This window comes from Salvia hispanica, chromosome 2, assembly GCF_029641045.1.
Source record: "Salvia hispanica isolate PSC_SH4W2 chromosome 2, Shi_PSC_v1, whole genome shotgun sequence".
Lineage (NCBI taxonomy): Eukaryota > Viridiplantae > Streptophyta > Magnoliopsida > Lamiales > Lamiaceae > Salvia > Salvia hispanica.
Genome location: NC_142693.1, coordinates 34,627,758 through 34,640,492, shown reverse-complemented (window position 1 = coordinate 34,640,492; position 12,735 = coordinate 34,627,758). Strand labels below are relative to the sequence as shown.

General features: G+C 37.0%; 1 protein-coding gene across 1 annotated transcript; it reads right to left on the bottom strand.

Moving 5' to 3' along the window:
• Window positions 1-7,500: 7,500 nt before the first annotated feature.
• On the bottom strand, window positions 7,501-10,475 carry LOC125195331 (flavonoid 3'-monooxygenase). The gene is made up of 3 exons (XM_048093519.2): window positions 9,896-10,475; window positions 8,520-8,954; window positions 7,501-8,278 (listed from the first exon to the last, which is right to left on the bottom strand). Exons 1-3 carry the CDS (start codon window positions 10,349-10,351, stop codon window positions 7,637-7,639), a joined length of 1,533 nt encoding a protein of 510 aa, XP_047949476.1. The 5' UTR covers window positions 10,352-10,475; the 3' UTR covers window positions 7,501-7,636.
• Between the last annotated feature and the right edge of the window lie 2,260 nt (window positions 10,476-12,735).

Below are 12,735 nucleotides of genomic sequence, written 5' to 3'. Positions count from 1 at the left end.
TATCAATTATGCTGAAGGATGTGCTGCATGTCCCGGACATCCGCAAGAACCTAGTGTCAGGATCAATACTAGTTAATAAGGGGTTTAAACTTGTATTTGAGTCCGATAGGTTTGTTTTGTATAAGTTTTGGAAGTCCCTCGAAAAATTTTATGTAACCGATGGACTTTTCAAGCTTAGTGTGGCAACTCGAAGTGTCACGAAGCCATTGGCTAATAATAATAAAGCATATACTTCCTCTTATTTGACCGAGTCTTCAAATTTGTGCCATTGTAGATTGTGACATGTAAATTCAAAAGCCGTGAAAAGATTAGTAAATTTAGATTTACTAAAGGCAATTGAAGTGGATACCCAAGACAAATGTGAAATATGTCTTGAGGCGAAAATGACTAAGTTACCGTTTCACTCAGTTGAACGGAAAACGAAACCCCTTGAATTAATTCACACGGATGTATGTGATTTAAGGATGGTGCAAACTAGAGGTGGTAAAAAATACTTTATCACTTTTATAGATAATTGCACAAGATGTTGCTACATTTATCTTTTAAGAAGTAAAGATGAAACAATTGAAGCGTTCAAAAATTGTAAGAACGAGGGTGAGAATCAACTTGGTTGTAAAATCAAATCGATTCGAAGTGATAGAGGAGGCAGGTATGTAGCCCCGTTTGAGGAGTTATGCAACGCAAGTGGTATAATTCATCAAACAACTGCTCCATATTCACCACAATCTAATGGTGTAGCAGAATGCAAAAATCGTACTCTAAAAGAGATGATGAATACGTTGCTACTAAGTTCAGGATTACCACATAACATGTGGGGGGAGGCTATTTTGACTGCCAACTATATCCTACATAAAATCTCACTCAAAGGAAAAGACATCACTCCTTATGAGTTGTGGAAAGGAAGGAAACCATCTTACAAATACCTCAAAGTGTGGGGGTGTTTGGCGAAGGTGATGGTTCCCCTGCTCAAAGAAGTTACAATTGGCCCTAAAACAGTTGATTGTATCTTCATTGGATATGCACTTAATAGTAGTGCATATAGATTTGTTGTTCACAAGTCTGAAATATCGACTATTACAGTAGGAACAACAATCGAGTCAAGGAATGCCGTATTTCTCGAAAATACATTTCCTTGCAAGGACAAAGAAGAAGTCTCAATCAATTCTGAGAAAAGAATTGAAGACGAGGCCACTAGTTCTAAAACAGTGGATGAAGCCACTAGTTCTAAATTAATGGATGAAGAGCCCGAATCGCTTAAGCGTGCAAGGCCTGATCCAAGTGATGCAGTAGTAAGACGTGGTAGTAGGGTCAGAACACCAAAAACATTTGGTCATGACTACATTGCTTTTATGTTGGATGAAGAGTCAACGTCAATAAAAGTAGCCTTCGATGGCCCAGACGGGTTACATTAGAGAGAAGCTGTTCAAAGCGAAATTGACTCAATTTTGCTAAACCACACTTGGGTGTTGGTTGATTTGCTCGAAGGTGCGAAACCTTTAGGGTGCAAATGGGTGTTTAAAAGAAAATTTAAGACCAATGGAACAGTGGATAAGTTTAAAGCCTGACTGGTTGTAAAGAGTTTTAAACAAAAGGAAGGACATGACTTCTTCGATACCTATTCACCTGTAACGAGGATTACTTCTATCCGAGTGCTTATCGCGATTGCTGCATTGCACAATCTTGAGATTCATCAAATAGATGTTAAGACTGCGTTTCTAAATGGTGAACTAGAGGATGAAATCTATATGGAACAACCCGAAGGGTTTGTAGTACCGGGACAAGAGAAAAATGTATGCAAACTGGTTAAGTCCCTCTATGGATTGAAACAAACGCCGTTGCAATGGCACTTGAAGTTTGATAATGTGATGTTATCAAATGGGTTTAAAATCAACGAGTGTGACAAATGTGTCTATATAAAGAACACTAATAACGGATACGTTATAGTGTGTCTTTACGTTGATGACATGTTAATCATTGGTAGTAACACTCAAGTGATTAACGAGACAAAGACAATGTTAAAGAGACACTTTGACATGAAAGATATGGGTCTAGCCGATGTAATTCTTGGAATGAAAATTCTAAGAACACCCGATAGAATCATCTTAACCCAATCTCATTATGTTGAGAAGATATTGAAGAAATTCAATGCCTATGATGGCGCGCCGATTAAGACTCCAATTGAACTCGATTTTCACTTGAGCAAAAACAAGGGCGAACCCGTTGCGCAAGAATAATATGCACGGGTCATTGGGTGCATTATGTACTTGACTAATTGCACTCGGCCGGACATTGCTTGTGCCGTGAACAAGTTGAGTCGTTACACGAGTAATACAAGCAAAGAGCATTGGAGAACTCTTGTAAGGGTTTTGAGATATCTAAAGTATACTCAAAATCATGGGCTACATTTTTCGAGATACCCCCCTGTACTTGAAGGGTACTGTGATGCGAATTGGATATCCGACAATAAAGACTCACTTTCAACAAGTGGATACGTCTATACTATTGGGGATGGTGTTGTCTCGTGGAAATCCACGAAACAGACATGTATAGCCCGTTCAACCATGAAATCCGAGTTCATAGCTTTAGATAAAGTTGGGGAAGAAGCCGAATGGCTTAAGAACTTCCTTGAGGATATTCCAGGTTGGTGTAAGTCAGTGCCTCCAGTGTTGATTCACTGTGATAGCCAAGCTGCTATCGAGAGGGCAAATAATGGCTTTCTATAACGGTAAGTCTCGACATATTCGTCGACGACATAATACCGTGAGACATTTGATCACAACAGGCGTGATTACATTTGACTATGTGAAGTCAATAGATAATCTAGCGGATCCGCTAACCAAAAGGTTAAATCGTGATCAAATGAATAAGTTGGTAGAGGAAATGGGTTTGAAATCCACAAACTAAAGAATTGTCATAGTGGTAACCCAACCATGATGACTGGAGATCCCAAGAACTTGGTTCAATGGGAAAACTAAGTTATGAGAGTTCGTGTGAAACACTCATCTACGTCTATTCCCTAGAGAGCAATAGAGTGTTGAAAGCTTGTCTTGTGGTGAGGCTAAGTCTATGACTTTTAATGACTCCTAAGGATATCAAAGAGACCGAGTAGGGCAAGATACTCGGAGTAGGAATCACCTATGTAAGTGTGAAGTATGGCCGCTTCAAATTACACACTTACAAATCCAAAGTGGTGTCCAAGGCCGCAAAGGAAACAAAACGTGAGAACGGATGAGGTTGAGGTGTTTAAGTGTTAACACCATTGTCTCGGTGCGCGCTGTGGGGGACTAGTTCAAAGCATCGCGCTACTAGGCCGCTTGTGTATCCGATGGCGTTGATTATGGAAGGTTCAAAATCCTTATGCTTATATACCTCTCGAGGATTGAGCTTGTGTCTGCATGCATATGCATTGGACTATTTCCACTCATGTGGGGGATTGTTGGAATCTATATCGGTCAATGGACTTTGACCAATTATAATTTCAACAAGACATTTAATTTTGTGAAATTAAATGATATAGCGTCGATCTACGTTTGGAGTATATGGCCGTGATATATTCATTTTCTCAAATCCGATTTCCGGTGAGTGAGAAATAATGGATTAAAGTTGTACAAAATTGCAAACTAAATGAGCTATGAGAGAAGCTTAGGGAATAATTAAGAGAGTTAATTATCCCACATTGGAAGTTACAACCTTATTAATCAAGTACTCCCTCCGTCCCACATTTGTAGTAACATTTAGTTATGGCACGGGTTTTAAGGAATTGGTGGAGTGTGTAATTAATGAAGTGAGAGGTGGAGTGTGTAATAAATGAAATGAGATGTGGAGTGAGATGATGGAGTGTGTAATAAATGAAGTGAGATGATGGAGTGTGTAATAAATGAAGTGAGTTGGTTGAAGGTGGGTCCCTCTTTGACTTTTTGATTTTTTTTATTTTTATTTTGATTTATTTTAATATAGATAATGGCATTTGGGTGTAATTTTAGTGAATAATGGGGTAAAATTTTATGTACAAAATATGGTAAATTCTAAATGTTACTCCAAATGTGGGACGGACTTTTATGGCAAAATGTTACTACAAATCTGGGACGGAGGGAGTATTTAATAAGAAGGATTATTACATGTAATAATTATACTGGACTAAGATGGGCTGTAGAGCCCACGCGCGCGCGCGCGCGCCGCCGCCGCCCGTCCCACCGCGAGCCTCAGTCCGCGCCCATGCCATTGTCCTTGGACTTGACTATTGGTCTTTGGGTTGTTCTTTGGGCCTGGTCCTGGGCTCGACCCAAGGCTAGTGGGTCTAGTTCTTTTTAGACCACCACCGTTTCCACATCAGTGAGCCAAGCGGGATGACACCTCGCCAGTATGACCAGCTGACACGTGATAGTCCATGTCGTGAATGAACCTAGACGCATCTAGATTTATCCTCTCAGCTCCAGCTCTCGTTCTACACACCAGAAACTAGATTTTACTAAGCATTTGCATCATACGCTCTCTCCTCTCTCTGCATTGTCTTTCTGTCGAAGCTCTGCTCTCTCCTCCATCCAGTTCGCCGGAGCTCTGTTGATAGCGGTGCAGCTTCACCAGAGACGTAACCGTTTTATCTTTGGGGACGAAAAGTCAATCCGAATAGCACTACCGGGGCGTATCTCGTCTTGCGGAAAGAGGACTACTCGACTCGGCTTACAACTTTTTACGGTTTATTATTTCGATTCTTCATTGTAATTTGTTTCAGTTATCACTTCTGTATTCCTTCTTTTGGGTTGTACTACGCCCGATTTTATATCTTGTAAATCCAGAATCCAACAATATTCACATTGCTGTATTGAAGTGAACCCAATACTAACTGTAAACCGTAGCTATATTACTGCTGTTTAAATAGTTGAGTTGCAATTTCTAAGTGATGGAGGATTTGGTTGATGAGTTTCTGCAATGTCAAATCCTTAAATTCTCCCTCATAGAGTTCTTCAGACCACTGCAACTTTTTCATCGTGGATGGACAGGAATTTTACTATCACTGCCATCTTCAGAAGCGAAAGAAAACTGAGCCAGTGATATTAATTTCAACCTGGAGATCAGTTTTCAGATATTAATTTTATTCTATGCATTCTACAAGATTAAGGTAAGTTAGAAGAAAGAACTGGTCATACACTCCAGAAGAAATAAATTTATGAGAAAAATATGAATTGGCAACTTTTTGCAATATTATGGATGAGTGACTCCCTTTGGCTCCACTGGCGGACGCACGTTCAACTGGGGGAGGGCTTAAGCCCCTACCCAAAATATTTTTTTGGATTTTTTCTACTTCGAAATTTTTTAAAAGTTCTAAATTTTATCTCCAGCCCTCACCAGATTAACGTTATTGAAGACCAAATTATCAAAAGTTGAAATGTAAGAGGGGCTGAAATGAATCAAGAAGTTAAAATTTACAGAAAATAAAACGTAAAACAATGGCTTCCAAGATGTATTCGAGGAAGAAGATGACTTGGTAATAATTAATATTATAAACTTCCTTGTTAAATGTGTCAAGATGGGTGTTTTCCTAAAAGAGGCCGCTTCATTTATTAGCTGTATTAAATTAAAATAAACGTATAACAACTTTTTAAAGTCTTGGTTTGAAGGAAATATTCAGTTTCTTTAAAAATATGTTTAGTAACTTATAGTTAAATTTTCTTTGGATTTAGGGAGTGTAAACTAAATTTCAATTTAATAATTTAGTTTTCAATTAATGAATTCTAAATTGTTTCTCCTATATAACTCTTTCCAAATAATCGATGCATACTCAATTTTTATTTTCTTAGTGACTTTAATTTATAAATTAAATTTTTAGACGTTTTTCTTTCCAACTAATTATGTAAAAACTTCTTATATTTGTACTATATATATTAATATTAAAAAATATTACTCCCTCCATCCACTAATAAACATTATGTTTTCTCATTTTCGTCCATCCATCAATAAAAATTCCATTTATTTTTAACAATTTATGGTAATGGACCTTACCTTCAATTAACCTTTTTTCATTCACTTTTTACTACTCTCTCCGTCCCCTATTAATTGTCCACTTTTGTTTTTTTCATCCACCCCGCATTTCACTTTTTACCATAAATGGTAAGTAGGTCACACATTCCACTAACTCATAAAACTAATATACAAAAGTGAGATACTCCATATCCCACTAATTTTTTCAACCCACTTTTATTTACATTAAAACTCGTGGCGGGATCAAAGTGGACAATTAATGGGGAACGAAGGGAGTATATTTTTTAAACTCATGCCATGTCACATGTGAACTTATAATCATGAACGAAGGGAGTACATCCGTTTACAACAAAAAGTCTAATTTTTTTATTTTGGCATATTCTCCAAAATTAATATTGTTTCTATTTATAGAAATATTTCCACCATTTTTTCTCCCCTCTTATTGTACTATATCACTGTTTTTCTTTATCTTTTCCAATAACAATAAGCATTAAAACCTGTTTCGTTCGTAGTACTCTTTTTCGTAGATAATGAGAGTATATATAGTGAAGCCCCTACTGACCAAAATTTCTGCGTCCACCACTGTTTGGCTCCATCTGCAGTGATAAAAGGCTTCCTATACAGATCAAATGTTTTGGTCCATGTGAGCTTACTGGAGCATGCAGCAATCGCGAGAAGCACTAGTAAAAGCAGAAGCAGAGAAGAAGCAGCCATGAGAGAGAAGGAATTTTGGTGGAGTGTGAAATGGAGTGGAGTGTTCGTTGCTTTTTTTTTTATTTGGGGAGAAGAAAAAGTAGGGGCAAATAGTGCCAATTCAAATAAAAGTTGGGATTCTTAAATTTGATTTATTGATTGTCTGCGAAAAGAATAATGCAAAAGTTAAAGTAGAAAAAGCAGAATGATGATATGCATACATTTGAATTTGTTTGCAAGATTGTTGTTGATAGCCATGCTTTTGAATACTGATTTTTAAGGTACATGTCTCGATGCCTTGTTATTTATTGACTTGTAAAGTTGCAAAATAAAATTGGGCTGATAATATATGAAAGTTTAATATAATTAGGAACAATAACTTCATTTAAGACGATGGCACATAATTACACGGATGTAAGATAATTTTAACTCAGATTCATTCATTCCAATATATCTGTTTTCAGGGATGGAGTCAGAAATTCAGAGTATAGAGAAAAAATATACATGAAGAAATGTTAAAAATTGATAAATGGGCAATTAATGGAAGATTGTTAAAAACTATAGTGAGTTATACATGTATATGTGTAGTGAAATATGAGCAGGGGGCATTTGCCCTTCTAGCTTAATGCTATATCTGTCCCTGTGTGTTTCATGAGACTCACTCAACACATAAGCATTAAGTCATGTGGGTAACTTGAACCTCAAACTTGTTCGTGGAGAAGAAATATCTTACTGACGGGCTCGTATTAATTTCATTCTCATAATTATGCATTTCAAAACTTACAATGCAATTGGTATTATAGTTAATCTACTACTATAGTATCAATCTTATACAACAAATTTTATATTTTATTAAATAATTTATAAATTATCATTGCAATGCAAGAATTCAAATCACAAATTATTACCAGCGTATCACACGGCCATAATACGGAACATAGGTAAACTTAAATAAAAGCACAAATTAGGCTTTGTAGACATGGTGGGCCAATCTGGGCTTGGGATGCACTATCAAGGGCTCGGCCCGTTGCAAAGTCAGCCCATAAGCTTCCTCCATATTCAGTTTATGGGGCAAAAGCCCATTAGCCAAGTCAAAATCAAACGCATGGATCATAGTTGCAGTAAGTAGTTGGACCATCCTTATTCCCAAGCTCATACCCGCGCAAATTCTACGGCCCGCCCCAAAGGGTATCAGCTCGAAATCATTGCCCTTAACATCGACATTGGGCTTTTCCCCACCCGGCAGGAACCGGTCGGGCCGAAACTCAAGTGGATCGGCCCATTGCTCCGGATCGCGAGAGATGGCCCAAACATTGACCAAAAGTGTAGACCCCTTGGGGATGTGGTATCCATTTATCACGCAACTATTCTCCGCGATTCTCGGAAGAGAGAGAGGGGTGGATGGGTGGAGCCGAAAGTTCTCCTTGATCACGGCTTGGAGATAGACGAGTTGAGGTAGGTCTGACTCGGTCACAAACCGGTTCTTACCCACAACTGAGTCGAGCTCGTGCTGAGCTCGGCCCAGAATATCAGGATGACGTATGAGTTCGGCAATAGCCCACTCAACCGTGCTCGATGTTGTGTCTGTCCCAGCAGTAAAGAAATTCTACAAGAAAATTACTATAATCAATATTAATGCAATAAACTCAAAATTAATGGGGTAAGAAAATGGAATGGTATGATTAATAAAGTTGAATATTAAAATGCCACTAGAGCACGTGTAAAAAAACATTAGTAGTAAAGAATACTATTAAAAGGAAAAAAAAAATCAAACTAGTATCTTGGATCAATTAAAAAATATACGATTCAACTATAGTGATACAGAGAGAACAACATTAGTGACATACCAAAAGTAATGCTTTAATCTCCGTGTCGGTGAGACTGTCCTCGCCATCCTTGAGCGATATCAACGTGCTCAACAAGTCCACGTGTCCTTTTTTCTGGTCATTGATCTTGTGGTCATTGACGATCGCGGTAAGGAAGTTGTCGAAGCGCGTGTGCAGCTTCTTCAACTTCGCCACGACGCCTTGAAGATCGAATCTCTCCAGCGCCGGGATGAAGTCGCCGATGTTGAAGACACCGCCGAGCACCATGAGCTCCACCACCATGGCCTTGAACTCCTCCGCCTTCTCGTCTCCACCGCCGACGTGGTGACCGACCACCCGCTTCCCCATCATCACGCGCGATATCGCGTTCGTGGCGCACACGTTCAGCATCTGTCCCAGGCGCACCGGCGTTTGCCCTGCACCCGCTAGGGCGCGGCAGAGAATCCCCACTTCCTCCTGAATAATTGAAGATAGCAATAATAGAGCACATTATCGTCGGTAGAGCTTATTTTATTTCTTTATTATTCAAAATAATTGTGAAGTAGTCCCTCTATATATTTAAATCTAATTACTACTTTAGTTAATCATGTTTAAATCTAATTAATACTCCATTACTTTCAAACTAAGATTACTAAATATTACTACTTCCCGCTCGACTTGGATGTGAGAGACATAATACGAGTAGTTTATATGGAGTATACCACAATCTCATTTTATTTAATAATCGAAATTAAATGATACAGTTGGATGAGACGATTGGTGTAAATGTGTAATCAATTATCAAACCTTTGTAGCTACCCAAAATATACTATTATCATCATTCTATTTAGAGAGGACAAGAGTTCATACCAAAAGCGTGAATCTTATTCAAAAAAGAAAAAAAGAAAAAAAATGAGAAAATTTTAGATTCTCAGTTTTAGATTTATTTCAATTGGATTTTAGAGCTACTGTGTAAATACATATACAGTATTTAGTTAAGACACCAACTCCAATCTAATAATATAGAGAATAAATTATCAAATAAGTAAATTATAAAAAATGATTACATTATAGTTAGTCTCTCGAGCAATGAAACGTGCACTCCGATTTAAATACGTCACCCACCACTAAAAAAATTGCCATTTCACCTAACTTTTTAAATCATATACCAAGAATTTGACCATTCATCGTGATTTATTCAGCAATTTACCCCACTAAAAATAAATGACCATTTTTATCTAACTTTTTTTAAAGCCTACACCAATTTCCTAATGGATTAATCTATGAAAACAATTAGTATATCATCACCTAACAAATTGTTAGTACTCATATTTTCCACCTCTATTAATTCACAACACTAAATGCTGCCTAATTTTTTTTAAAAAAAGTCAATATAATTGATTCTCTCTAACATTCACCTGTCTAACATGGCGGAAGTCGTCGAGGGCCTTGGCGGAGAAGAGGTGGAGCGCCGAGATCTTCCTAAACAGCCTCCACCGCGGCCCATACGGCGCGAACACCATGTCCTGGTAATTGTAAGCAACGTGCTTGGCGCCGGCGTTGGGCGGGCGGCTCGCGAAGTTGGCGTCGTGCGCCTTGAGGAACTGCTGCGCCACGGCGGCGGAGGCCGCCACCACCACGTGGGCGAACCCCATCTTCAGGTGCAGGAGGGGGCCGTGGACCCGCGCCAGCTCCGCCATCAACTGGTGCGGCTTCGGCCCCAGCTGCGGGAGGTTACCCACGACCGGCCACGGCCTCGGCCCGGGCGGCAGCGGCCGAGAATTCGCCCCCCGCCGCCGTGAGAGGATGGTGTGGATGAGAAATCCTAGCGCCGCAGTGCATAGTATAAGGGATAGGGAGCTCATGAATTGCATGTCCACGTGTGCTTTTGTTTTGTGGAGAGAGAATCAATTGGCTAAGTGTGTTTATATTAGTGTGTTTGTATTCATTAGGGGAGAGTGAGTTTAACATAAAATTGGAAGTAGTTGGCTCACATGAAATCTATTAGATATTTCGTTTCCAAATTTGTGAGATGACATATATAGACTGGTCTCCTAGATTTTTAGCCCGAACATGAAAGTTAGGCTAAATTTAAGTGCTCTAAGTTCCATATGTATGTATACATTTGAATCCTAGTATTGTTAGATTCCGATCTCGAAGTAGCATTGAATTGTGCAATTTATAACGATTACAAAATTTTGATAATCAGAAAAATTCCAGTCTTTAGTTTTTATCTCGTTCATTGTATCTTACTCCTAGAAAAGTTATTTCATTTATATTTACTAAATAAAATAAAATTTATATACTACTATCATGCATCATAAAGAATACGATCTGTATGTTCTATTTTTGAATTCATCATCTCCAATAACTAACTTTTATTTAATAAGAAGATAATACGGTCTAAAAGTTAATTCTACTAGTTTGGTGCAATAAACTTTTGTTAACAAGTAGTTCAAAATTTAATTAAAACATACGAATAAAAAACACACAGAGAACCATAACGGTGGTATGCATGTCCTCTTTACATTTCAATGTTAATTCTCTAATAATTAGAAAGATCGGTGTGTATTTGAAACAAAATCTGAATGGTAGTATCATTAATTATTGGGGTATACATGGTATTTTTAGATGATAATAAAAGAATTAGGTGTGAGCTATCAATCAACTGCAATAAGCATAGGAATAGGATTCACATTTTAGTACTCCAATTTCATATATATATATAGTAGAATCGATTTAGTACTAAACTAGATAAGATGTTTCTCCACTTGCAATTTAATAATGAATTAATGTCTCCAATTTCAAACTCTAGTAGTGTAGGTAGGATAAACGGGTCATATGTCATAGCGTGGCAAGTTTGTTACCAGTTACGGTATTTTGGTAAGATCACTTGTTTTTATGTACAGTATTTGGGAAAATTAATCTTTTCTTTTAAATTTAGTTACAACATATGTTGACATGCCCATTAACATACATTATCACGTGTCAATAATATAATTAATTGATGGATCTTAAATTCTTAATCAAGTACTTCCTTTAATTAATTATCAAAAAGACCAGCTTAATTAAGAGTTAAGTAAGATCCAACTGTATCGTAATCCTGTGAGATAAACTTCACTTGCCGATTACCGTAATTATAACTTTATTACTCCCTCCGTCTCATTGAAGATGACTCACTTTCCTTTTAGGTTTGTCTCAACTAAGATGGTCCATTACTTAAAATGGAAACACATTTATTTTTATTTTATTCCCTCTCTCTTACTTTACTCTCTCCTCTCAACACACAAAATAAATTTACATAAAATCTCGTGCAACCCAAGAAATGAGTCATCTTCCTTGAAATGAAGGGAGTATTTTATTAGATAATTACAGAAGAATGTTCCTCCAATTACCTACAATTTTCGTTTTCAAGAAGTGTCAATCAATTTGGCAGAAAATGGTATGAGTTGTTTCTAGATTGGTCCGAACATCTATCTACCTAAGTAGGAGTAGTACCTACTTACACATCTCCAATAATTTATATTAGACTCAAACTCATTTTAATATAATTATCACGTCAAATATAATTGTTTATTAACCATTTATACTAAATTCAAAATTAAAAGTATTCTCTATATTATGTCTTTTTAACTCACAAAATTTTAAAAAAATTTAAGTTTGAGTTTAGTGTAAATCTAAAAATAGATATTTTTATTATAAAAAGATCAAAAATGAGATTGGTTTTGGAGTACTATTGGAACTAATATTTATCTCATTTTAGATTTTAGTGTACCATTGAAGATGGTCTTACTTCGCAAAAGTAGCAAGCTTATTGTGGGACTAAATCCAAGAACTATATTTTCTATCACAATTTTGAATTCTTGGTGTAGAATCTATAGATTTGATCCATGGGGTAGTAAACTTTCGAATTAAAACATATTTTTTTAATTTTATATTTTGGATAAATAATATTACTACTTCATTTCTTTATTCAGAGTTTAAACTTTTGTATAAAAAAAGACTAAATCTAAGCGTAATACTCCCTCTATCCCACTAGAAATGAAACGTTTTCCTTTTTGAGTTGTCCCATGAAAAATGAAACGTTTCTTAAAATAAAAATAACTTTATCTCTATTTTTCTCTCTCTCTTTCTTACTTTACTCTCTCTTCTTTAACTCACAGAATAACACTACACAAAATCTTGTGCCGAAAAGCAAACGTTTCATATTTATTGGGACGGAGGGAGTATTTATCATTCATTATAAATAGATATGGAA